At 43.3% G+C, this 26474-nt stretch overlaps 1 protein-coding gene across 1 annotated transcript; it reads right to left on the bottom strand.

The window, feature by feature from the left end:
• Positions 1-1526: 1526 nt before the first annotated feature.
• Positions 1527-25408, bottom strand: LOC129555955 (glutathione S-transferase omega-2). The gene is made up of 7 exons (XM_055425914.2): positions 25354-25408; positions 19848-20069; positions 19456-19564; positions 17406-17628; positions 16363-16464; positions 3161-3267; positions 1527-1760 (listed from the first exon to the last, which is right to left on the bottom strand). Exons 2-7 carry the CDS (start codon positions 19879-19881, stop codon positions 1601-1603), a joined length of 735 nt encoding a protein of 244 aa, XP_055281889.1. The 5' UTR covers positions 19882-20069; positions 25354-25408; the 3' UTR covers positions 1527-1600.
• Positions 25409-26474: the final 1066 nt, after the last annotated feature.

Here is a 26474-nt window from a genome sequence, read left to right as displayed (position 1 = left end):
TGATCCTGCAATCCCACTCCCGGGCATATATTTGGGAAAAATGAAAACTTTAATTCGAAAAGACACATGCACCCCAATATTCATAGCAGCACTATTTACAATAGCCAAGACATAGAAGCAACTTAAGTGTGGACACTTAGAATAAAGAAGATGGAAATCCACAGGATTTCCAAGGTAAGAATACAGGAATGGATTGCCATTTCCTTCTCCACGGGATCTTCCTGACCCAGGGATCGAACTCACGTCTCCAGCATTGGTAGATAGATTTACCACTGAGCCACCAAGAAAGAGTAATGAGTAATATTACTCAGCCATAAAAAGAATAAAATATTGCCATTTGCAACACCATGAATGGACCTAGAGATTATCATACTAAGTGAAGTAAGTCAGACAGAGAAAGACAAATACTATATATCACTTATGTATAGAATTTGAAATGCAATACAAATGAACTTAGTTACAAAACAGAAACAGACTCAGAGACATAGAAAACAATCATGGTTACCAAAGGGGAAATGGGGGAGGGATAAATTAGGAGCATGGGCTTAGCAGATACACACTGCTAAACATAAAACAGATAAACCATAAGGACCTACTATATAATACAGGGAACTGTATTCAATATCTTGTAATAATCTATAATGGAAAAGAATCTGAAAAAGAATATGTGTATATAACTAAATCACTTTGTTGCATACCTGAAATGAACACAACATGGTAAATCAACTATACTTCAGTTTAAACAACCTTTTTTAAAAAGAGAAACCTTCCCACTACAAGGCAAGCAGCTCCAAAGCTCTAGGTTTAAAACCTCAACCAGGATCTCTGTCATCTTTATCACTCACGTGGCCCAGGATTGGTACACAACAGGCAATCGGGGGCATGTGCTGGGGTGAACTGAAAGCATCTGTGACTCACATCCAACAGGACGACCTTTGCCTGCGACCGGGTTTAGGGTATGTGTGTTTTTTTAAGGCAGGATGTCAACTCTAGAACATTTTGTGAGCCATTCTGAGTGCTGAGAGCACCGGCGATATTCTGACATCATTAGTCCAGGGTGATACTGGGTGTTTCATTTCCTGCTTTGGAATTCTTTCCGTCACAAGACCTTGGTGTCTCCCAGGCCTGTAGCCAAAAAGTTGGCGCGAGAGTGAGACTCATGCACGCCCACAAGGGCTGCAGCTCTCATCCGCCGAATGGAGAGTATGTGGACTTGAAGTGCTTTCTTCCTTCTCATCTCTCTCACCAGGAAGATATGCAGGGGACCAATCTGTGGTGACAGCTTCAGTGATGGGGCGGCCTTGAACCTCAGCATCAGCATCAGCACCAATAACCTGGAGGTCAAACTGGGGCAAAGGTCATTGAGCTGGGAGGCACACGGTCTCCCTAAACATCTCTGGACATTAACACTGAGGTTTCTAGAGAATCATTAGATGCTAGGGGCTAGAGGAGTCATAAAATGATTATCGGAAATGATTCTGTTTCCACATTTATTTGGAACCTTAAAGAAAATGAAGAGAGACTGACTGCCCCACCAAAAGAAGTGCAGAATCACAACAGGCTTGAGAATTCTGGGTGGTGAAGGGGTGGACTGCAAGGCTCAGCAACTTAGCCCGTAGTCAAAGGCACCGGGGTTGTTCTGAAAATAGAGATTCAAGAAGCCCAGGAAGGTGTTCTTATCTGTGAGAAGAGAGCAGACAGTGGGATCCTGCTTCATGGCTGCAATCCAGAGCCGGAGGGTGGGGGTGTGGTTCACACAGCTGCAGAACAGGAGAGAAGCGTTAGCCGGTCTGAAGGTGAAGGGGGACGCAAGTCACTTTTTTAGACTACAAGCTACAAGAGATGGGTTTATTGGGGCAACAGAGCTATCTTAGTTACCTTCCTATCAACTAAGCACAGTCACTCACTGGAGGAAAATCTGATTCTTGAAATGGCCGTGTGTCTTTAGAGTCACCAAAGTTGTTGTTTTTAACCCTGCAGTTAAAATACTTGTGGACTGAGTGCTCTGGGGAAATCTGTTTTTCAGTGTTTACCAACAAAAACACACATTCTTCAGTCATTCTCAGATTTTACTTTTGGGGGATTGAAGAAAAAGTTTCCAAAAACACATTTTTAAAGAAATAAGTAAAACTAATCATGAAACCTTGAAATAATGGAGCTGACTGGGCCCTTTCAGGGACTGATCAGGACATGTAGGTCTCGGATCTGTAGTGACTTGCCCAGACAGTAAACTTGTTAATGGAAAATCCAGGAGGAGAGGGTTCCTAATGTGTGGTTCAAGCTCTGTCCCCAGAGGAGACAGGTTTTGGTGAGGTTTATGTTCTGACATGGTTTAAAATATCCAAGTCTGTGACATCTGACCTGCCCTAAGTGAGGAGCTCATAAGATGAATCCTGGGTAAACTCAAGCATGTGCACTGTAAAAGTCCAGATGCAGTTCCACCTCGGCAGGACTGCATTCCCCAACACCAGAATGGTCCAGCACCCGCCATGTGACCGGCTGGTGTGAGAGCAGAGCCAGCACAAGTGCAAGTTCTCCTGTGAGTGTCGTGGGAACAAAGCACATGTCTGTCCGGGGCCCCTATGCGGTCTCCCTGAGTCTACAGGGCAATTTCTTCTACTTTAAGCATCCCTACGCTCGTGTGGTGTATGGCTGGCCATTTTGTTTATCTGATATCAAGCATATATTACTTTAAAAATCATTTGTTTTTTAAGGGTATGCCTATCTGGGGAAAGATTCCTCCGGTAACTAAGGTGCCCTGTAAGGGATGTCCACTGGGTGACACAGCAGGACCAGGTACAAGGCCACCGAGGGAGCTGCAGACAAGCCACCAAAACCCTGTGATTGAGACCGTCCACCTGCTTCTGCATTCACCACCGGCTGTGCTGGATGGGTGGTGAGGACAGCCAGCAGGCTCTGAAACACTAGGGAGGCTTTTGGATGCAGTCTTAGCAGCAGAAACATGGATAAAGTATGTGTCCGCAGTTAGCGGCCTAAGAGCACAGGTGCGTTTTGAACAAGGAAGCACATAGTTTAAAACTCTCCGTTCCACATTCACGTGAAACATGTCCAGAGGAGGGCAGATGGCACAAAGATCATTTGAAGCACTGCTACCCAGTGCGACCCTAGGAATTTATGACCATACAGCTTAATGTCTTACTCGGCTATTCCATATACTTCCAGCCGCTCGAACCAGGGCCAAAAGAGGTAATCAATCATGGATATACAATCTCCGCCAAAGAAGACAGTGTTCTGATAGCCAAGAATCTGGAAGTTTAAACAGGGCAAAAGCAAATTAATTAACCTATCTGCTAATGTATTTATAGGCGCTAAATACAACTATCAAATTAATTCCCAAAGGAGGAGACCCAAGGCTTGGAGTCGTCTTCCATTTGGTTAGGTAAATGCCTCTTCCCTTTTTCTGAAGTTTCTTCCATCCCCTTTAGGGTCTGTGCTCCGGGCCACACTTAGCCCCGCCCTCCTTTCAACCCTGGAGTACCCCAGCGGCTCATCTGATTGGAGGATTTGGAAGAACAGCCCCGCCTCTCTCAGCCTAAAACAGGCTGCTCCCTGTTCTAAGCCTTCTAGGGCTCAGCCCCTGCAGAAGGGGCCCTGCCTCTGACCAGCGCCCATTACTGGGGGGGAGAGGCCACATAAAGAACCTCACTTGTTGTGGTTGTGCGCCCCCGCCATTCTCCAGGATCCAGTTTATCTGTAATAAAGGGGATACCATAGTCTCCACATGTCTTCCTCTTTAGCCTCATTTTTCAGCCAATTCAAAACTAAGGCAAGGAAAAGCAGGGCTATCTGATGGGCTCTCTCAAATCCCAATACTGTCTATCATATTTTCCTTTTTTATTTGAGCTTTTTGAACTTCATGTGTGTTGGCCACTCAACATTATCAAATTTTTACATTAAAACAAACGTTCTCATTCCCAAATGGGACAAATCAATACAGATAGATGAACCATCAAGAAAACAAACTCTTGACCAAGAGCTAGCCAAAGACAGTGGTGGCGGGGGGAGTGGATGGGGAGGTACTTGAAAATTTAAAAAGCAATAGTACTTAGCAGAGGTTATTGTTGGGCCAGTTCTTCCCATTGAGAAAAGTAAAAGTCAAACAAAAGACTCTCTTAGACCCGCATAACTTATAATCGATTAAATACTTCCCTGTAGCAAAAGATCTAGATCCCTATACCCTTTATCTAGATTCCTATATCCTTTATCTGGGCTTCCCAGGTGGTGCTAGTGGTAAAGAATCCACCTTCCAATGCAGGAGACAAAAGAGACGTGATTTCTATCCCTGAGTCAGGAATATCGCCTGAAGTAGGGAATGGCAACCCACTTCAGTATTCCTGCCTGGAAAATTCTATGGACAGAGGAGCCTGGAGTGCTGCAGTCCATGGGCCACAAAGAGGTGGACATGACTGAGCAACTGAGCACATGTCCTTTACCTAGATTTCAAACTTCCTGTCTCTCAGGCTTGATTCTTCATCCTTCAGGCCAGCTTGTTGCTTCTATGAGGTAGTCTAGGGGTGGAGTTAAGAATGAACTCTGGGGCTGGCAGACATGGTCCTCTCCTGGGTTCTGCCTCTCATTCAACATGAAACCCAGACAATTTACTCACCTTCCTCTCCAAGCCTCAGTGCTCTCATTTGTATAATGGTGGTAATGTTACTGCCCACCTTAGAGGTTACAGTAAGGAATGATGGAATCATGCACCGATAAACATGAGCTCTCATGATGAAAAATCAGAGCCCTCCAGAGGTTACATCTACAGAAAGTAAATCCTTCGCCACCACCCTTCTCAGAGGAGAAAGCAAATCTTGGTACCCTAAAGTCTATGGCTTCACCATCTCCCAGCATCGCATAGGGGACTTCCCCTGACTAATCTGAAACAATGTTAGGTGGCATCATTTTGTTTTAAGAAGACGGTACTTAACGGCAGAGCCTGGCCAATGAAAATTTAAAAGAGGCTATTTTCGATCATATGTAGTAAGACCTGATTTACAAGGAAAAGGAACAATCCAGTTTTCATGAATTCCAGGAAGCCCTAAACCTTCTTTATGGTCAGGATCAGATAATATTTACCCAAACATTTATCACTGCCTTTGAAACGTATATGTCCAGCTTATTATTGGCCTTCATGGCACAAATCAGAACTGAATCTAAACTGATTAACTCTGGAACTTTTATATAACTCTTCTGCTTTACAGAGCAGAGATGCTCTTGAGAAAGTCCTTATCAAAACAGACCATTTATGGACATTTATTAGAACCCATGATAAGTCCTTCGTTAAGGTGATGAGATATTTTGAAAATGAATAACAATTCAATAATTGATGTTTATTTAGTATATTTTAAAACCTTTCATTTACTCAAAATAAGAGTATGTCTTTGAATACATATGATCATATAGATGCAATTAATTTTTAACAGAATGGTACACTTATTCATTCAAACATTAGGAACCATTGAAACTGCTTTACTTCTATCTATCAAGGAAGTCTGTCCTCTGTTTTTTAGGAATATCTTTGTAAAACTACCCTCAGCCATGTAAACACTCATAGGAACTTCCCTGGCTGTCCAGTGGTTAGATTCTATACTTCCACTGTAAGGGGCATGGGTTCAATCCCTGGTCAGGGAACTTAAGATCCTGCATGCCCATGCAGTGTAGTCCAAAAAAAAAAAAGTGAGTCTTAAAAAAAAAAAAAAGAATTACTAATGTAATTCAACCTTTATCAAGGTATTCATTACAATAAAAAGTCAAGATAAGTATATGGATGAAACTGATGTCTTCCGCCAGCCTCTCCCCTGCCCCTGTGATACATTTACACATTCTCTCAGACTTTCTTAAATCCAAGTGTGACATCAAAATTCCTTGGAGTTCTTGATACAGCTGCAGATTCTTGAGCCCTGCCTCAAACAGGCATTTCTCCACCAGATTTCATACAAAGCAAGTCTTAATATCCCAACAGAAAAGCAGTCTTCCTATAAACCAAAGTGCCAGCTTCTCTACAGACACATCACAGTGACCCAGGGGCACATCCTGGTCAGGCTTCTTTGGAAGCTCATTACCATCTTTAGGACCTTCAGTAGGAGAGCTCCCTTCTCCGCAAACCTGAGACATTCCAGACATGTAAAATGACTTTTCCATGAGAATCACAGAACTTCAGTACTGGAAGGGCCCCTGTATTCATCTAGTATAACTCCCCTTCCATTTTTCCATTTATTTATATAATGCTCACTAGACAAAGGATTGGAGGTGCAGTGTATAAAAATGTGTACCCTAAAATATTAAATATGAAAAATCATAACATGCTAAGAAAGGGAAAAATAAAAGTTAGAACATAAGGTCAAAATAAGGAAGGAAAACGGTATCAAGATATCAAGCCAAGGCTCCTGCAGAGTTCCTTAATAAATAAAGCTTTGAATTTGACTTGAGTTTCCTGGCAGTTCAAGCAGAGAGGAAAGCATGCTGGTAAGCTGATTCTTGTCTCCTCCATGGAAGAGACTCTTGCTTAGAGAGAAGGAAACTCCGTCCCAGGGAAGTAAGAGCGCTGTCTGGTTAGTGCCAGAGCCAAGACAAAGACAACATTCTCCTAAGTCCCAGACTAGTGTCAACCCTGTGTCAACTTCAAATATGTATGTATGAGGACTGTCATCACAGAGGCTTTCCCAAGTCTCTTGTGAATTCTTTGTCTGTTCTTTAAGTATCAGCAACAAGCTCAGAATCAGCAAACCCTGAAACCCTGGCCCAGCTTTGAGAGTCCCTGTGAGGACTTCCCCTACCCCCGCCTCGCAATCTTCCTCCTTCTCATTCTCTCTGAGTCAGGCAACTAACTGACTGAGAGGGGAGATACAGTCATGGCAAAAGAGCTTCTCAAAATTCTCTCCTTCCTGTCTCACTCCATGGCTAAGACGGTCTTCGGGAAACGTGACTTAAAATGGTTCTTCTGTATTCTCAGTTTAAACTAAGTCCCTTTTGTTGTTGTTCAGTCCCTCAGTCGTGTCCAGCTGTTTGCGACCCCATGGACCACAGCACACCAAGCCTCCCTGTCCTTCACTGTCTCCTGGAATTTGCTCAAACTAATGTCCACTGAGTCGACGATGCCACCCAACCATCTCATCCTCTGTCGTCCCCTTCTCCTCCTGCTCTCAATCTCTCCCAGCATCGGAGTCTTTTCCAGTGAGTCGGCTCTTTGCATCAGGTAGCCAAAGTATTGGAGCTTCAGTTTCAGCATCAGTCTTTCTAATAGATATTCAGGGCTGATTTCCTTTAGGATTAACCGGTTTTATGTCCTTGCTGTCCAAGGGACTCTCAAGAGTCTTCTCCAGCACCACAGTTCTAAAGCATCAATTCTAAGTGTTATTTAATAATATAGATTTTAATTGAGACTTATCTTTTAGTAGAGGTAATCACAAAGTGCATTAACTCTTGTTGGAATATTTTGTGGCTATTCCAAAGTATAGAGTGCAACTTTATGGTCCAACTCCCACATCTTGACAAATTTAGGACGGTCAGAAGTAAATAATATGACAGTCTTAATTTCCTTTGTCTTATCTTTCCTAAATGTTCTGTCATCAGAACAGGAAGCTGCAGCTTTGCCTCCACCCACTGAGCAGTGGCTATGTTAATAGCCAATGTCTTTAAAAAAAAACAACAACAAACTCTGTTTTGCGGTATTTCTGTCACCCACCTGTCACAAAGTGATACTGGTCATTCTTAATGTTGACTAACTTTTCTCACAATGGACTCTCTCATTCTCGGATATACTGCCCTTCAAGATGGCCTTCTTAGAGAAGATACTTTCCACCAAGGCCCTAGGCATTCCCAGAAGGCCACACATGGCCTGGGGAAGAATCTGAGCCTCTAGCTTCAAGCCCTGGGATTTCATTAATGAATTAACAAATCTTCCATTCAGATTAAGACGTGAGCTATTTTAGGAAAAAGCCATTTGACGTTCTGGAATAGTAGAAAACGCTATTTTTAAAATTTCTCTGTTCTCCAGTTCACTGAAAAATGACTACAGATCCTTCTCTTGCTTCTGGATGTGATTCGGAAAAAGGAATGAGCGTGCAAATGAAGAGGGAGAGACTGGTTGGTAACATATGAGTATGCTGTTTCCACCCCTGAACTTGAACCCTGGAATGGCCGCTTATTTGCCTCGAAGGCCTCTCGGGCTCCCCCAGGCGGACAAAAAGAGGTTCCCGCTAGAGCGCACGTAAAAGGAAGAAGCGCGCTGGGCTCCCCCGCGTGGCCATCGTGGTGAGGCGCACTGGCCAAGGTTCTCCAGCGAGAAGGTTCACCAAGGAGGAAAAGGAAATCTGCAAAATTTTTTGTTAGGGACAAGATTATAAAGAGAAGCCCAGACTCCCTCAAACCAGACATCCTAAGAATCTTCAGTCTACAGTCCTGGGCGCTCAAGTGCCACGTCAATAACTGCATTTGTGGCCTTAATGCACCACCTGCCCTGCACACAGAGAAGTCTCCTGGCTCTAACCAGGACAGCATGCTGGCTCTGGCCTGGCTAGGGTAGGAAGGAAGCGGTTTTTCTTGATGGAAACAGTTCTTATGAAGCAGAATCAGTCCCCCTCCTATAAAATACACAAAGCCACCTGCTGTTACATCAGCAATGCAGACCCTAACCAGTTCAGAAACACTCATCCACTCCAGGGCAGATATCTTTTGAGTTTGTACAAGATAAGGGAAGATTCTCAAGATTTCAAATTTCAGGTGTCTGCTCCACTGACATACTATAGCTGAGGCTGAGCTAATGAAGACAAACAGATTCCCTTTAAAACAAACCAAAGATACAGAACAAACTTAGAGTATAGATAAAATCCACTTCTCTGGAAAGAAGCCTGAGAAGCAGGGTCTGTGCTGAACATGCCCCTCCTGCTGGTCACCACTTACAACCAGGAGTTTCCTGTGAAGATTAAACTATAAAACACTAGTGAAAGTAATCAAAGAGGACACTAATAGATGGAGAAATATACCGTGTTCGTGGATTAGAAGAATAAATATTGTAAAAATGAATATACTACCCAAAGTAATTTATACATTCAATGCAATCCCTATCAAGCTACCAACGATATTTTTCACAGAACTAGAACAAATAATCTCACAATTTGTATGGAAATACAAAAAACCTCGAATAGCCAAAGCAATCTTGAGGAAGAAGAATGGAACTGGGGGAATTAACCTGCCGGACTTCAGGCTCTACTACAAAGCCACAGTCATCAAGACAGTATGGTACTGGCATAAAGACAGAAATACAGATCAATGGAACAAAATAGAAAGCCCAGAGATAAATTCACGCACCTGTGGACACCTTAGCTTTGACAAAGGAGGCAAGAATATAAAATGGAGAAAAGACAGTCTCTTTAACAAGTGGTGCTGGGAAAACTGGTCAGCCACTTGTAAAAGAATGAAACTAGAACACTTCCTAACACCATACACCAAAATAAACTCAAAATGTATTAGAGAGCTAAATGTAAGACCAGAAACTATAAAACTCGTAGAGGAGAATGTAGGCAAAACACTCTCCGACATAAATCACAGCAGGATCCTCCAAGACCCACTTCCCAGAATATTGAAAATAAAAGCAAAAATAAACAAATGGGACCTAATTAAAATCAAAAGCTTCTGCACAGCAAAGGAAACTATAAGCAAGGTAAAAAGGCAGGCTTCAGAATGGGAGAAATTAATAGCAAATTAAACAACTGACAAAGAATTAATCTCCAAAATATACAAGCAGCTCCTGCAGCTCAACTCCAGAAAAATAAACGACCCAATCAAAAAATGGGCCAAAGAACTAAACAGACACTTCACCAAAGAAGACATACAGATGGCTAACAAACACATGAAAAACTGCTCAACATCCCTCATAATCAGAGAAATGCAAATCAAAACCACAATGAGATACCATTTCACACCAGTCAGAATGGCTGCTATCCAAATGTCTACATGCAATAAATGCTGGAGAGGGTGTGGAGAGAAGGGAACCCTCTTACACTGTTGGTGGGAATGCAAACTAGTACAGCCACTATGGAGAACAGGGTGGAGATTCCTCAAAAAACTGGAAATAGAACTGCCATATGATCCAGCAATCGCCCTCCTGGGCGTACACACCGAGGAAACCAGAATTGAAAGAAACACATGTACTCCAATGTTCATTGCAGCACTGTTTATAATAGCAAGGACATGGAAGCAACCTAGATGTCCATCTGCAGATGAATGGATAAGAAAGCTTTGGTACATATACACAATGGAGTATTTTTCAGCCATCAAAAAGAACGCATTTGAATCAGTTCTGATGAGGTGGATAAAATTGGAGCCGAGTGAAGTCAGCCTGAAGGAAAAACATCAATACAGTATACTAACGCATATATATGGAATTTAGAAAGATGGTAACCTTAACCCTGTATACGAGACAGCAAAAGAGACATAGGTGTATAGAACAGTCTTTGGGACTATGTGGGAGAGGGTGAGGGTGGGATGATTTGGGAGAATGGCATTGTAGCATGTATATTATTATATGTGAAATGAATCACCAGTCCAGGTCCGACGCATGATACAGGATGCTTGGGGTGTTAGGAGCCCTAACATCTGAGTAGCCATGATAGGCCTGAGACCTTGCTTAGGCCTAAGTTTCCATTTCCTGGAGACAGGGTGGAGGCTAAGTTCACAGAAACTCCTCCCTAAGAAAATCCAGCCGGCGCCAAAAATAAGAAACGCCTCCCTAGAAAAATCCCGCCTGCGCCAAAAATCAGGCCAATCAGAGGAAAAAGGGAAATCCCCCGGAAAAAACCCCACGCGTGTATAAACTGGCCAATGAGCTTCTGCGCGCGCATGAACTGGCCAACGAGCTTCTGCCAGCTTGATCTTTTGAACAAAAATAGGTGCTTATGTAATCTGAGACTATAAAGACCGCTGTGACCTGGGCTCGGGGCTCTTGTCGGCACTGCACTGCACTGGAGGAGGCATGAGCCCTAGCTCGAGCTAGAAATAAACCCCATTCTTGCTTTTGCATTGCTGCGAGTGTCTTATTCTACCAGTATGGGGGGACCGGACTCAGGGCATAACAGGGGCTGGTGCAGGGACGACCTGGAGGGAGGATATGGGGAAGAGGGAGGTGGGAGCGGGGTTCAGGAAGGGGAACACATGTACACCCGGGGCAGATTCATGTCAATATATGGCAAAACCAACCAATATATTAATGTAAAGTAATTTGCCTCCAATAATAAAAAAAAAAAAGAATGCAATCTGTCAACATTTGGCAGGTGATCAAAGGACCACCCTGAAAATTCTATCCTGGAATCCCTTTCATAGGTTTAATTATTTTTGTTGCAATATATTTGTAAGATAATAGTGGGGGAAAGCTAGTGGGGCAAGGCTTGACAAGTCAAATATCTTTAAAGTGATGGGTGGTAGATGAAAATATAAAAGTATATTATCAAATTTCTGAAGGGGGAAAGGATTTCCTATGTACAAAAGCAGTGGAAGAAATCACAACAGGGAAGATTGCACAATATTTTTAATGTTAAATTTCTATATGTACAAAAATGACAAAAAGTTAAAACAATTTATCTTAAAAACAGGCCAATATCCTTTACATATAAAGAACTCTTTAAAAAATTAACAAGGAAAATCAGGAAGATCTTGACAAACAGATGGGTAGCAGACCGTTTTCACAAATATAACACAAAGAAATGTAATACTTTGGGGAAAATATACCACCTATCAATCAAAGAAACATACATTAAAGCAACTATGAGAAACTAATGGTTCTCAAGACAGGCAAGTATCTTTTTAAATGAAATCTCCCAACAGTGAAAAGGGATTGGTTCAAAGGGCATTTTCGACACTCAGAGGGTATTGGGTATGCAGCACAAGTCTTGGGGGAAGCAATTTAGCAACATCCAGCTCTAGCTTCTACAATGGTCATACCCTTTGATCCGGTAATTCTGTTCCTGGAAGTCTGGCCTAAGGACATATTTTAAAACAAAGAAAGGGCTTTTTATGCAAAGGAGCTGCTGTTTCTGGGAGGCATCATTAATAATGATAAGCAACTGAAACAATCTAAATAACCCTAACGAGTGTGCTGGATACAAAACTCTGGCTTATGCATATGCCAAATTATGCAGAATGAAAAGTGATTTTTTCCATCTTTAATAATTACACATATAATAGAGAAAAATGTTCTCATTATTAAAGAAAAAAAACATAGAAAGCAGTGTAGAAGGCAAAGACTCTCCCTTCCTATCCTTGCTCTTAACCACTTTTCTTTCCCACCCCAGGTTAATCCCCTTCCAGTAGTAGGCACCAGCAGGAGTCTGATGTGAGTCTCTCCAGACATTTATCTAGGCGTTTATTTACATGTGTGCATATAACTTCAGATATGCAGATGATAACACCACCCTAATGCAGAAAGTGAAGAGGAACTAAAGAGCCTCTTGATGAAGATGAAAAAAGAGAGTGGAAAAGCTGGTTTAAAATTCAACATTCAAAAAACTAAGATCATGGCATCCAGTCCCATAACTTCATGGCAAAGAGATTGGGGGGAAATGGAGATGGCGACAGACTTTATTTTCTTGGGCCCCAAAATCACTGTGGATGGTGACTGCAGCCATGAACTTAAAAGATGTTTGCTCCTTGGGAGGAATGCTATGACAAACCTAGATAGCATATTAAAAAGCAGAGACATCACTTTGGTGACAAAGGTCCATTTAGTCAAAGCTATGGTTTTTCTAGTAGTCATGTACGGACATGAATTGGAACATAAAGAAGGCTGAGCACTGAAGAATTGATGCTTTAGAATTGTGGTGCTGGAGAAGACTCTTGAGAGTCCCTTGAACTGCAAGGAGATAAAACCAGTCAATCTTAAAAGAAATCAACCCTGAATATTCATTGGAATGATGGGGCCAAAGCTCCAATACTTTGGCCACCTGATGCAAAGAACTGACTCACTGGAAAAGATCCTGATGCTGGGAAAGATTGAGTGCAGGAGGAGAAGAGGGTGACAGAGAATGAGATAGTTGGATGGCATCACTGACTCAATGGACATGAGTTTGAGCAAACTCAGGCAGATAGTGAAGGACAGGGAAGCCCAGCCTCTGCAGTTCGTGGGGTCGCAAAAAGTCAGATATGACTAAGCAACTGAACAACAAAAAATGTACCTCAAAGAACTATAAAAACAACACGGAAAAATGAGGTTATATAACAAGCACAAATAAACCTTCAATTTTGGTGACACTTGGTGGAAGAAAAATGTAAAAGTCAAACGGCATTTATTTAAAAAGAAGAAAACATTAGAGTATAAGGTTGCCAACTTAAACTGACCTGTTTGCTTGCAGATAACATGGAATATTATACACCGGTCTCTTGAGTTGCTTATCACTCAAGACAACCCATAGATATTTAAGATATTTTCAACTTACAGAAAATCCTGATTGTACAAAACCATGAAGAAAAAATTGTACACATCTCTATTAATAGAGAGAAAACATCTCTGTTAGAATTATTCTGACAAGTTTCAATTTCACTAGAATCTCCTAGTGAATATACTGGTATCGAGAGGAATGTATCAAATAATTCAAGCTCAGCGGGCATCTTTCAGATTCTGATATTACCTATGTTGTAGTTATAATTCCTACTAACATTCTATGTGACAAAAACCAATTCAAATCTGGAACAATATTGCATACTCAGTGGTCCTTAATTAGGCCTGGCTAGCCCTTAACTCAGAGAAGGCAATGGCAACCCACTCCAGTACTCTTGCCTGGAAAATCCCACGGACAGAGGAGCCTGAAAGGCTGCAGTCCATGGGTCACTAGGAGTTGGAGACGACTGAACAACTTCACTTTCACTTTTCACTTTCATGCATTGGAGGAGGAAATGGCAACCCACTCCACTGTTCTCGCCTGGAGAATTCCAGGGATGGGGGAGCCTGGTGGGCTGCCGTCTATGGGGTCTCACAGAGTCAGACATGACTGAAGTGACGCAGCAGCAGCAGCAGCAGCAACCCTTAACTAGCCAGAATTTCACTGATGCTACTTAATCTGAGAGGGTCACTGGCAAGATTAAATAAGAGGAGTATGCAAAGCAACTTTAGCATCATGCCTAGCACAAAAATACAGGTTCACTTCCCTGGAAGAACGCAAACTAAGGAACTGTGCCTCCATTGTAATATTATACATTTACTTGCTGCTAAGTCACTTCAGTCGTGTCCGACTCTGTGCGACCCCATAGACGGCAGCCCACCAGGCTCCTCCATCCCTGGGATTCTCCAGGCAAGAACACTGGAGTGGGTTGCTATTTTCTTCTCCAATGCATGAAACTGAAAAGTGAAAGTGAAGTCGCTCAGTCGTGTCCAACCCTCAGAGACCCCATGGACTGCAGCCTTTCAGGCTCCTCCATCCATGGGATTTTCCAGGCAAGAGTACTGGAGTGGGGTGCCATTGCCTTCTCCAATACATTTACTTAGCAATCTGTAATTTTCAAAGTTCATCCATCATTCAAATGCAGAGTAGGAAGGAGATAGGTCAATGTATGTTTTCAATTATCTTTGAATTTAAAAGATTTTGTTTCAAGGCTCCTTTCCCTGGCCCAGCATTTTAACTTGTAAGAAGGTAACCAGACATGATAAAATCAGTTCAGCTAATCTTTGAAAATAAAGACCATAAAAATTCTCTATGGGCAAGAGCTACCAAACTACTTTTTGAAAGCAAGGTCCCCCTCCCTCTTCAAATTCAAACTTATTAGATGTCTTGGTAAACACAGTGTTGAAAGCAGGGCTGGTCGGGCTGAAGCAGGGTCTCAAACCACCACCAGACCTCCTCTCACTGGGCCGTCCCTCTGCAAAACTTGTGAACACACCTTTTAAAAGACTCTTTCATTCTGTGAATGGGGAAACGAACGCACAGAGAGGTCCAGAACCTTGATGAAGGTTCTGGAATCCCGTAAAGCCAAGCCTAGGAGCCAAGACTCTTTCCACCTCATCCTGCTTGCCTCCCCAGAGTTAAGACCGCAGTCTGTGTCCTCAGGACCGAAGGCTGACATCTTACACATAATGCTGAATCCATAAATGCTGAAACTCTATAAATCTAAGACAGGCAGCTGTAACTATAAATAAATTTAACAGCTTCCACTTCACAAAGGTCAGATGGAAGAATATTAGTAATCAGCCTTCTTTTAAGGGGATAAAAACAGCATTCCCTGGCTGCCAAAGAATTACAACCCACCCATAGGGGAATTTATCAGTTTCTAGAACAAAGATAAAGGAAGTCAAAGGACCACCTTTCAGCCTATAAGAGAGGTACAGGGTAAGTAGCCCTATTACTGCTAGATACATGGAGGATCTGATAACTGAGATTGCTTCTTGATTACCCATAGACACTTCCCCCTTCTTCTTCTTTTTTTTAACATTTATTTATTTGGCTGCTCAGGTCTTAGTTGTAGCATGTGAGATATTTTTAGCTGTGGCATGTGGGTTCTAGTTCCCTGACCAGGGATAGAACCTGAGCCCTCTGTATGGAGAGCATGGAGTTTTAGTCTCTGGACCACCAGGGAAGTTTCTCCCCCTTCTTTCTTAATTAAAGAATTCTGATTTTATGCAAGGTGGTCCCAGCTAAGAGATTAAATTTCCTTACCTCCCCTGCAGATACTTATAACTCAATGACTAAGTTCTGGTCAATGAAATTTAAGTAATCATTGGACAGAACTTCTAGGAAAGCCTTTAAAGGAGTTTTGCCAGTTTAAAGCCTTTTGCCAATTTTTTTCCTTTCTGCTGTCCTTTCAATAACCTGGAACTTGGATGTGATAGCTGAAGTTCCAGCAGCTATTTTGTTATTTTGAGGATATAAGCCTTACACTGAAAATGACAAAACAGGAAGAGAAAAAAAAAACCTCAGTCCCTGGTAACTTCATAAAGAAGCCATTAAAATGGCCTTATACTACTGTACCTCTAGGTTTGTGTGTATGTGTGTGAAAGAATAAATCCTTATAATTTTTTAAACCAATACTAGAAGCCAAACACAATCCCTAACCAATATTGACCTTGGACTCAGAAGCAGAAGCTACAGAGTCCGTGCAGAGATAGGTCAGGAATGTGGTGATTCTGGGAAAGGAACAAGTTCATCACATGCCCTCCCCTACCCCTAGCCAGATTTTCAAGAAAAATTCCAGAGGATGATAGTGGAGCGCAAGTACCCACAAATCAGATGACTAGTAGTTGAACTTATCAAAGTCTGACAGGAACAGTACATAAGTCTGTGAAAGCGGAGGGTGTCAGGGTGACCAGGGTGTGGACCTGCATCACTTTATCCACCACATCTGGCCAGGAGAGGGCCCCATTTTTACCTCTTCCAGGTTGCAGAACTCCTGACGCAGGGCCAGCTTCAGATCAGCGCAGTCTCTCCCGCATCTCAATGCTACCAGACACTCCTTGGTCAAATGCGGGACCTGATCGGAGGACACAGGCTCTGAGCAGAGGAGCCCGAGGGCACTCTGTGCTCCTGCTCTGCCTGACAGTGCAGCCAGGGCTCTGTCACTCTGTCAGCAGCGCCACCTGATGGCCATCTCTGTGGTTTCAGGAGTCCACTTGTCACAGCACACTGGCAAACAAGGTGCTTTAAAGCGGGCTCTCTGGTATGCCTGACTTGTTCAGCTATTTCCATACTGTACAATCTTAGGTGGGGCATTTTCCTACTTTAAGCCTCAGTGTTCTTATCTGAAGAATGGACACAAGAATAGTACCCACCTTAAAGGGCAGTGATGAGGATTAAACAGATTAACCTTTATAAAATAGTTAGAACAGTGCTAGGCACATTGCTAGTGCTCGGCACATTGCTAGTGCTCAGTAGACATCAGTCACTAATATCATTGAGTCATTTTTGTTTCTTTTAAAAAAAACGATCATAAAATTTCTCCACCACATTCTCTCCCAATATCAACAGCTGTCCAGTTTTCTCTCTTCTTAACACTTCCTGGACAGTTGGCACTCTTGTTCCCCATAAAGAGCAATCTCCTTCTGTGCATTACCTTTTTCACACCCCGATATTTTTTTCACTTGAGACCTTGGAAATAGTTCCTTCAAAGTATCACCAGTTTTCCACTCTTTCAATATTCCTCGTCTCAAGTTACAGTCATAACTATGCCATAATCATAACTCTTGAGGCTGCTAGTTCCACTGGAAAAGTAGCTATTGGCAAAGACTTTAACCTTTAATATCAGAGGTCACAGCTTTACTATAATTCCACACCAGTTATCCTCCTAAGGCACACACAGGTATTAAAACAAGTCAATTTCACCAATGATTTGACTTTTAAAATGGATTGGAGTTTGAGAAAGACATATAAAGTAAAAGAGTGTTAAGTGTTTTTTTTTTTTTTTAATGAATATACCTTATAGAATAGCTCCAATAACATCTTTTGGCGAGCTCGCTCATAAGGGTCATATGGGTACAGCTTCCTTCCAGGGTAAGCGTCATCCAGGTATTCACAAGCGATGACAGATTCATAGATCAGTTGACATTTGCTGTTCTCCAGGACAGGAATTTGGCCAAAAGGATGCTTTGTAAAATACCATTCAGGCTTGTTTCTCAGGTTAATGTTGATAACTTCGTGTCTTATAAAGCAAAGGGAAAACAGGACAGAACAAAAATGAGAGGATTAGGCAGACACTCATCTTTTTTTTTTTTTTCCAAAGAGTGCAAAGACCCCATGTGAGATCTTAGTTTCTAGACCAGGGATCAAACCTGTGCCCCATGCAGTGCAAGTACGGAGTCTTAACCATTGGACTGCCAGGGAAATCCCCAGACACTCATCTTGAAAGCAGAAACAATCAATCTATAAAATAAAATTTGCAACAAGTTTTTTAAGTTGAGGTTTGTACAAAGAAAAGTACATAACAACATCATTCTTCCTTTCAGCAGTAGGATGTGTTCAATGTTCCCTATGCCTTATCCCATTCGCTCTCATGATTCCCATGAGGTAAACTGGGGCATCATGATGAGGTGCAAACAAGGGAAGACAAAGAAATCATTTAACACGTCCCTTCTGAGAAATAAGGCTCCTTGTGGTTCAATCTCTTGCCCAATATCACCCACCAGGAAGTAGCAGAGCCAAGATGGGAGGCCAGGCAGTCTGACTCAGAGTTCACAAGCTTAACCATGGCACCACAGATTTTAGTACATTTTAAAGTCTGAAAGTACAAATCCGATATCTGGAGACATTTTTTTGTTCGCCACAACTGGAAGGAGGGGGATTCTACTGGCATCTAATGGGCAGAGGCCAGGGACGCTGCAATATATCCAACAACACACAGGTCAGCTCCTCCCCCTCACCAAACACACAAAGCCAAGAATCATCTGCCCCAAATGTCAGCAGTGCCGAGGGTGAGCAACTGTGCCCTAAAGAAGGATTTCCATCAATTCTCAAACTGTCACTTCATCACTGTGGGTAAAACATCAGTCTATTGTTCTTTTTCTTTTTTTTTAAAGTAACCTTTGGGCCAACTAGAATTGAGCAAGAGGGAAGAACCTGGAAAAAAGCCATAGACACTCTACAGAGCAGAATTACATAATTTTTTTTTAACTCTCTGTAATAGTCTTTGCATCTCTATAACACAAATCCAGAACTCTGAAGTCATCCCCTAATGATACACGTTGGAGGCTAGAGTAACACTTTAGCTTTGAGCTGGCTCCGTGCAGCCTCCCCCATTCCAGTAAAGTTGCTCTGCCTTCAAAATCCAGACCTCCTTTGCAGGAGCTAGTCTTGCAAAATTCCTTCTATGACCGGTGTGCACCCATTTTTCAGGTGTGTGGGAAACCTCTTGATAGCAGTCCTTCCTATTTCTTTGTTTGGAAGCATTTGTTCATTCATTCAAAAAGTAGTTTTCAGTGCCTATTATTGGCCAGGTTCTCTTCTAGCCCATGAATAAGAAAGACAAAGTCCCTGAGTTCAAGAACATACATTTGTGTGTGTGTGTGTGAGAGAGAGAGAGAGAGTGTGAGTGTGGATGTGTGGGTGTTGGGGGAAGAGCAATAGAAATGAGGCTGGGGAGGTGGAGGAAAAACAGATAAGTAAGGCAACATTGTTAGTGCAATAAAGGGAACAGAACTGACCTAAATATACCTGGGGTGGGGTCTGGGCTGCATTTCATAGAGCTGTCAGAGAAGGCCTCGGTAGCCTCTGCGGTCCCCTCTTTCACAAACTTTAGGGAAGAAACCCAGCTCACCAGAGCCATCATTCAGTTTACTCCGAGTGGTCCTAACAGTTTTCTGCAGAGAGCTGATTCTGCATTTCAGGATGGCCCACTCAAGAACCCACCTGCCCTCTGCTAACCGTTTATTGACTTCGTCTCAGAAGAAAGCGACAGACCGCCTGTGACACCTAAGCGGGGCGCCCCAGATGGTGAACGTTCCCGAGCCCCATGGGGCCTCCCGCTGCTCACCTGATGCCTTTGGCCCGGAGGACCAGGCGCGTCCTGTGCGCGTATGGACAGAACCTCATGCTGTAGAGGCGGATTACGCCTTCAGGGACCGGCCCTGGGGGGGTGCTCCCTGCGGGTGGAGCGGGGACGGGGAGGCGGATTAGCCCTGTGTGGAGAGGGGCTCACTCGCCTTCCCACGACCCCACGAGGGCAGCGGGCCTCCGCCTCCCGGGCCCCAGAGAGGACACCATTTTTTTTGTTTGTTTGTTTGCACGTGGCTTTTTTGCGGAGGAAGCGCGATCCTCCTCGCCGCCGCTCTGGTGTGCGAGCCAAGGACTGGCAACCGCCTCTCCAGAGCCAACATCCAGGCAGCCGGCACCCCCAGCCCGCAGACAACTGTCAAGAGGACTCACCTTTCCCCAAGGTCCTGGTCGCATCGTCACTCATGCTCTCCCGGCGTCTGCACAACGACCAACGCTCCCAGTCTTTGCCGTGAGGCTTGCTGCCGCCGGCGCAGGGTCCAAGGACAGCAGCGTTCCGGCGTGCTCCGTGGGCCCCAAATGCAACTTTGGAGCAACAGGGCCGTGACGGGGTCGTAGGGAAGTGATCCAGGACGGCAGCTAAGATAATTCAACCTGAGGAGACAGAGCCCCAGATTCAGAAGCCAGCGTACCAGGAGTGGGAAAAACAAACAAACCTGAGAAGTACCCCTTGCTTTGAACTCACAACATCCTGCGCGGTCTTTTCTCTGCATCAAGAATCTGTGAAGAACAGGCATGTGAATTCCACTTATTCCAAGGGAGTTTAATAGAAACTGACCAGGGTGACACTAACGTTTTCTTTCTCATTCTAAGCCCGCCCTCCTGGCCATACTCTGTACATGAGTGTACTTTATCTTAAAATAAGGCCATGGATTTCCCTGGTGGCTCACTGGGACAGGACTTGGATCTCTGATCAGGGTAGACCCCATATGCCCAGAAGCAGCTGAGCCCATGTGCCACAACTATTAAGCCTGTGCTCTAGAGCCTGGGAACCACAACTACCGAGTCCCTGTGCCCTAGAGCCTGTGGTTGGAAAGGAGAGGCCACATCGATGAGAAGCCGGGGCACAGCAACTAAAGAGTAACCCCCCGCTTGCCATCTGTGCAGCGATGAAGACCCAGTACAGCCTAAATAAACAAGTTATAAAATAAGGCCAAACTTTTCCATCATCTAGCAGATAAGAAGAAAAACTTAGTGTTAAGATCTTGCCCTACCCTAAAGTGTCTCCTTTAATTTTATGTCCTCATTACTCTAGTTCCAGCCTTATTTATGAGATTTTACTCAAGCTATGAAAAACTGGTAATGAATAGGAAACAAGATATCTAGAATCAGAGACAAATCTATGCACTCTCTTCAACTCCCAGTATACATTTCAGAGCAGACCTTTTTTAAGTACCAAGGACATACTGCCAACAGCCCAGCAATACAGAGGTCACTTGGATAGCTCTTCCATCTACATGAGATAAAGCGGGTAACTAGCCTTTTCTCTGACCCTAAGTCACTGCAGATGGTGCCTGCAGCCATGAAATTCAAAGACTTACTCCTTGGAAGGAAAGTTATGACCAACCTAGACAGCATATTAAAAAGCAGAGACATTACTTTGTCTACAAAGGTCCGTCTAGTCAAGGCTATGGTTTTTCCAGTGGTCAGGTATGGATGTGAGAGTTGGACTATAAAGAAAGCTGAGCGCCGAAGAATTGATGCTTTTGAACTGTGGTGTTCAAGACTCTTGAGAGCCCCTTGGACTGCAAGGAGATCAAAATAGTCAATCTAAAGGAAATCAGTCCTGAATATTCATTGGAAGGACCGATGCTAAAGCTGAAACTCCAATATTTTGGCCACCTGATGCAAAGAGCTGACTCATTTGAAAAGACCCTGATGCTGGGAAAGATTGAGGGCAGGAGAAGGGGACAGACAACAGAGGATGAGATGGTTGGATGGCATCACCGACTTAATGGACATGAGTTTGAGTAAACTCTGGGAGTTGGTAATGGACAGGGAGGCCTGGCATGCTACAGTCCATGGGGTCGCAAAGAGTCGGACAGGACTGAGCGACTGAACTGAAATGAACTGACTGGTGCATAAAAAAGAAACAGTCAACATACCCATGTCATGTGAGAGCTTCTGGTAGACAAGGAAATGACTCCTGATCAGGTAAATGTGGCACTCACATAAAGAAAGTATAGTATTTCAAATAGTCGACTTTCATATAAACAGATTCTAAAGGGAAAGGCCTTATGAAGAATGTGAAACTCTCTAAAGTCAAAGTAAATTATACTAACATGTATTTAATGCTTTATGTGTATTAACTCACTAAATCCTTAAAATAATCCTACAAGGGTTCTCTTCTTATCTCATTTAAAAAGACAAGTAAACTGAGGCTAGCAAGGTTAAGTCACTTGTCAAAAGCCTGATAACTAGAGTAAGAGATGGAAGGAGGTTTATGAAGCCTGGAAGTTTGATTTCCAGGGCAAGTCACTCCATCTAGAATCTTAATCTATACCAGAGATGGGCAAACTTTTTCTGTTAAGGTCAAGACAGTAAACATTTTAGGCTTCTCAAGCCATCCTGTCTCAGCTACTCAACTCTCCCCTCGTAAGGTGAAAATAGCCATAGATAATATACAAATAAATGGGCATGGCTATGTTCCAATAAACCACTGTTTATGAATAGTAAATTTGAATTTCATATACAGGTATATTTTAACAGACTATTTTTTAAATCAGGTTCACAGAAAAATCTAGCAGAATATAGAGAAGTTTCCTACCAACCTATCCCCACACATGCATAGCCTCCCCATCAACATCCTGCATCAGGGTGGTACACTTCTTACAATTAATGGATCTATACTGAACATCATTATCACCCAAAGTCTATGGTTCACATTTGGACTCACTCTCGGTGAATTTCACGTAGTTTTCACATGTTACAAATTACACTTCTTCAGGGAAATGTTTTCCCCTAACTATTCTTAGCTCTTGAACTGCAAAGAAATGAGCAGTGGGCTCAGCTTGACCCACTGGCTTTAGTTTGCCCATCCCTGGTATACACTGATGATGTCTGGATTAGCAACCAAACTGAGGATTCCATTTGAAAAGTAAAAGGTTCTTGGGTCCATCTTTCTGCTACACTAGAAGAGAATGTATTTTCATGTTGTGTCTCCTTATTCCCACCTTTTCAATAAAAACAACTCTGAGAGCTGGTAAATATTGTTTATTAAAAATAAAGCTGACCCTTGAACAACTAGAGATTTTAGGGCACTGGTCCACCACTGTCAGCCCTTCACATCTGTGCTTCTACACCTGCAGATTCAACCAACTGCAGATCATGTAGTACTGTAGCATGTATTCAGTGAAAAAAATCCATGTATACATGGATCCTTGCAAATCAAACCCATGTTGTTCAAGGGTCAACTGTATATTTGTATTAATATATGGGAAGTAATGGGGTGAAGGTCTATTTGATGTAGTCAGGGGAGAATGGACAACGGGGTGAAAAGTTTTTCCTCTGAAGGGAAGGAATATTATGTCAAGGTTCTCACTTGGCACTATATTCAAACCCTGACTTTGGCACTTAGGCAACCTATCTAACCTCTTTGATCTTTATCTTCCTCACCTGTAAAATGAGACCACTAAGTACCTACTTGATGGGTTTTGAGTATCAAATGCAATTGCTCAGGTGGCTATCCTCAGTATAGTAAGAGTTTACTTCAAAATTAATGATTAATCCTAGTGAATAAGGACACATTTTTAATAGTATAGTACATTCTGATTTTATATCCAAAGAGATAAAATGCACTGAAATTGAGCTTTGCCTTGCACATCAGAATTAAAGTTCAACTCAGAATGCTTATTTCACCAGTTACCTATTCAACAATAATTGAATGGGCTGAATGCGGCAGGTTATATTTCAATTTTTAATCTTACCACTGAACAATATGGTTACCCTAGAAAGATTTTAATTGTGACATTTAAGTTTAACCCTATTTTCTCTTTGAGACTCAGTAATTACCGCTTGGAAATCCTCTTTGCAAATTTCCCTTGTTAGTTATTATATCATGTTTACACCTCTATTATACTGAGTCACTCAAACAAGGAATAAATGGTAATTAGGCTACATTAAACCCACTCCAAATTGGTTTCCAGAGACCTGAAATATGATCGGATCTGTTTTGAAAATGTGGAGATCTTCACTCCTGGGTGAAGATGTCTTAAGCTTTCTAGGAAAAAAAGTGCCACCACAGAAATCATCTTTCACTCTATTTACATGAGTCTCTGTTTTGAGGAGAGGAAATGGGGTTTGCATTTTGCAATTTTTCAAAATTGTTTTGTCATACTATCTCAGATAGTGGAAGAACTTGGAAGACATTCCTCTTGATATTTCAGAAGCTTGATTTACATAACAGATTATGCTACTGAGAGTTCCACTATTGTTCACCAAGTTCAAAGAGTTAGACAAGTGAGGAAAAAGGCTCTTTTTCAAATGGGCCGAGATTTAGGACTTGTTTCCAAGAAGTTAGGATCATACAGAATCTTGTGTTCTAATGTCTCTGGGACATTAAATAAGATTACTAAAGTTGTCGGTGGGAGAAGCATCCTCTTTGCAATGGGGCCGGGTCAAAGGAGATTTTCTAAGTACTTGATTCTCCTTTCATATCCCTATTTTATAACTTATGGGATCAAACAAAAAAATTAACGATTTTCCACTTGAATAAGCAATGGCAGATTTTCAAGATCCTAAAATAAGCCAAAATCAAACATTTGTAAAATCAAACAAAACACATTGGGTTTCGAAAAGGAATGTCAACACTTCTGATATAGCCCAGGCATAATAGCGGTGTGTCAAAAAGGTAGATTCAGTCCTCTTCCAGCTCACTGTCTAAAACCTAAAAGTTGATGAATAAAGAGTCTGGGGGCACAGGTATATTCTTATTTTCAGATTGATCTGAATGACTATAAGAGTTCATGCTGGATTTGAATCTCCTTTTCAGCATTTACTAGCTCGGTGACCCTGGACATAGTGCAACTTTCTATGCCTTAGTGTTCTCATGTGTAATTCCAAGCCAATGATACCAACACATCATGTGGTTTGGGGAGAATTAATTCAGACGGTGGATGACAAGCCTGTATTACTTAGGATCCCTCTATTACCTAGTAAGCATTCGACAATAGCTATTATTTTTATTATCTGAACGTAGCATGGAAGACCCATAGTTCTGACAAGACAGAACAGTGCCCTGTGCTGTGCTGTGCTTAGTCGCTCAGTAGTGTCCGACTCTGTGACCCCATGGACTGTAGCCCACCAGGCTCCCCTCTCCGTGGGCTTCTTCAGGCAAGAATACTGGAGTGGGTTGCCATGCCCTCCTCCAGGGGATCTTCCCAACCCAGGTCCCTACAATGTAGCTGAAATAGCGGTGCCCAATGCAGGGCCGACAATCAGTGACATGGAGTCATCTTTTACTTGTCTCAGTCAAATCAGAAAACGGACTACTTTCCCCGCCCCCCCCCCCCTTTAAATTAAAGGTACTCGCTTTAAAGACCTGTTTCTTATTCTCAGAATAGCTTTTTTTTATGCTAAAATCTTTGGTGAAACTTTGGTGAAGACAGTTGGGCTTTCGTTGTTGGGTTTTCGTCTAAAAGTGTTGCTGCTGCTGCTGCTGCTAAGTCACTTCAATCGTGTCCGACTCTGTGTGACCCCATAGACGGAAGCCCACCAGGCTCCACCGTCCCTGGGATTCTCCAAGCAAGAACACTGGAGTGGGTTGCCATTTAAATCGGCAATCCCCTTCTGGGTCCCCAGATTCGTGAAAAATCTCAAGATTCAGAATTCACCTCAACCCCTTCCCCCTTCAAGTGCTACGCAGGCCACAGCAACCCACCCGGTGCAGGCAAAATGACAGACGCCCCGGCAGCACCTCCCGGCTCGCGGCAGACGGAACCGGATATGGGGCGGGGGCGGGGGGGGCGGAGAGTCGCAGAGAGAGGCGGGGCCCAGGCGGAACCCGCCCCTTAGAGCGCGACTCTCTCCGCCAATTGGCCGCGGCGCCCGGAGCTTCACCAATCCTCCAAGCCTTTGGAAGCGCTCTAGCCGAGCGGTGCAAAGCTGAGCTAATGGGCGGCCGCGTTACAGGCTCCTGGGTACCGGAATCTTGGATCCCAACGGGTCTGCGGCTGGCCAAAGTGGAAGCCGAAGAGTGGCTGGTGGTGGCACCTCAGCGCCCGGGTCTACATCCGACTGAAGTCCGCCCGCAGCCGACCGGGGCTTGTTGGGTGGGGCAGGCGGACGGCAGCAGAGATAGGTCAGCCCGGAGCGTGGGCTTTGGTGGCGGCGGAGGTGGGCGGCTGGAGACCTTTTGTGAAGTCAACCAGTTCGCTGCTGCCTCCTAGGGTGCGGCCCCCAGGTCGCCTGCATCATCATAGGGCGAAAGACCCATTTCATATGTGTACTCCTGGGCCCACCCGGACCTACCGAATCGGAAATCCAGGGGTGAGCCTTAGGGGATTGCTAGGCGCTCTTACTTAAGAGTATGAGGGCAGGTAGAAAGCCCGCTCCCTAGTTCTGATGTAAGAGCCCTGTACTGGGTATGTTCTCCAGCACTTTCCTCCAGCATGTTTAAGACTTCAGTTAACCTCAGGACCTTAACTGAATCATCTATAGAATGAAATGATGCCCTGCGACCTACTTTCTCATGAGGTGATGTGATGATAGAAAGTGAATAGTGAGAAGCCCAACGAGCTATGGAAGTGTATAAAGACGACATTAGTATTTCCGAATTATTCATCCAATTTTAGAATGGATATGGCCTTCTCAGCATTTAGTTATATACATGGAACACCTTTTGTGCTGGGCTGCATAGGATTTGGTAGGAAGGATTTTGAAACGGTTAATGATTGAAGCCTGAGAGAACCAATAGGAGACCACCTAGTCACCTGGCTTTGAGTTAATGTGGGTCTGGACTTCAGTGGCAACAGCAGTTATTACTGTTGTATGAAAGGCATG

Source organism: Moschus berezovskii, chromosome 12 (genome assembly GCF_049115385.1).
Source record: "Moschus berezovskii isolate FMDL1 chromosome 12, NW_MosBer_1.0, whole genome shotgun sequence".
NCBI classification, from domain to species: domain Eukaryota; kingdom Metazoa; phylum Chordata; class Mammalia; order Artiodactyla; family Moschidae; genus Moschus; species Moschus berezovskii.
Note: the sequence above shows the minus strand (reverse complement) of the source record. Positions and strands in the feature narration are given on the sequence as shown.

What these genes read in the sequence shown, in the direction of transcription:
- LOC129555955 (XM_055425914.2), bottom strand. Translation starts at nt 19,881, where the DNA reads ATGAGTGACGATGCGACCAGGACCTTGGGGAAAG. An exon ending in AGTTCTGCAACCTGGAAGAG is followed by an intron (nt 3,268 to 16,362) that starts GTAAAAATGGGG and finishes TTAAACTTCCAG; the next exon opens with ATTCTTGGCTATCAGAACAC. An exon ending in GAAGTATATGGAATAGCCGA is followed by an intron (nt 1,761 to 3,160) that starts GTAAGACATTAA and finishes CCTGTTCTGCAG; the next exon opens with CTGTGTGAACCACACCCCCA.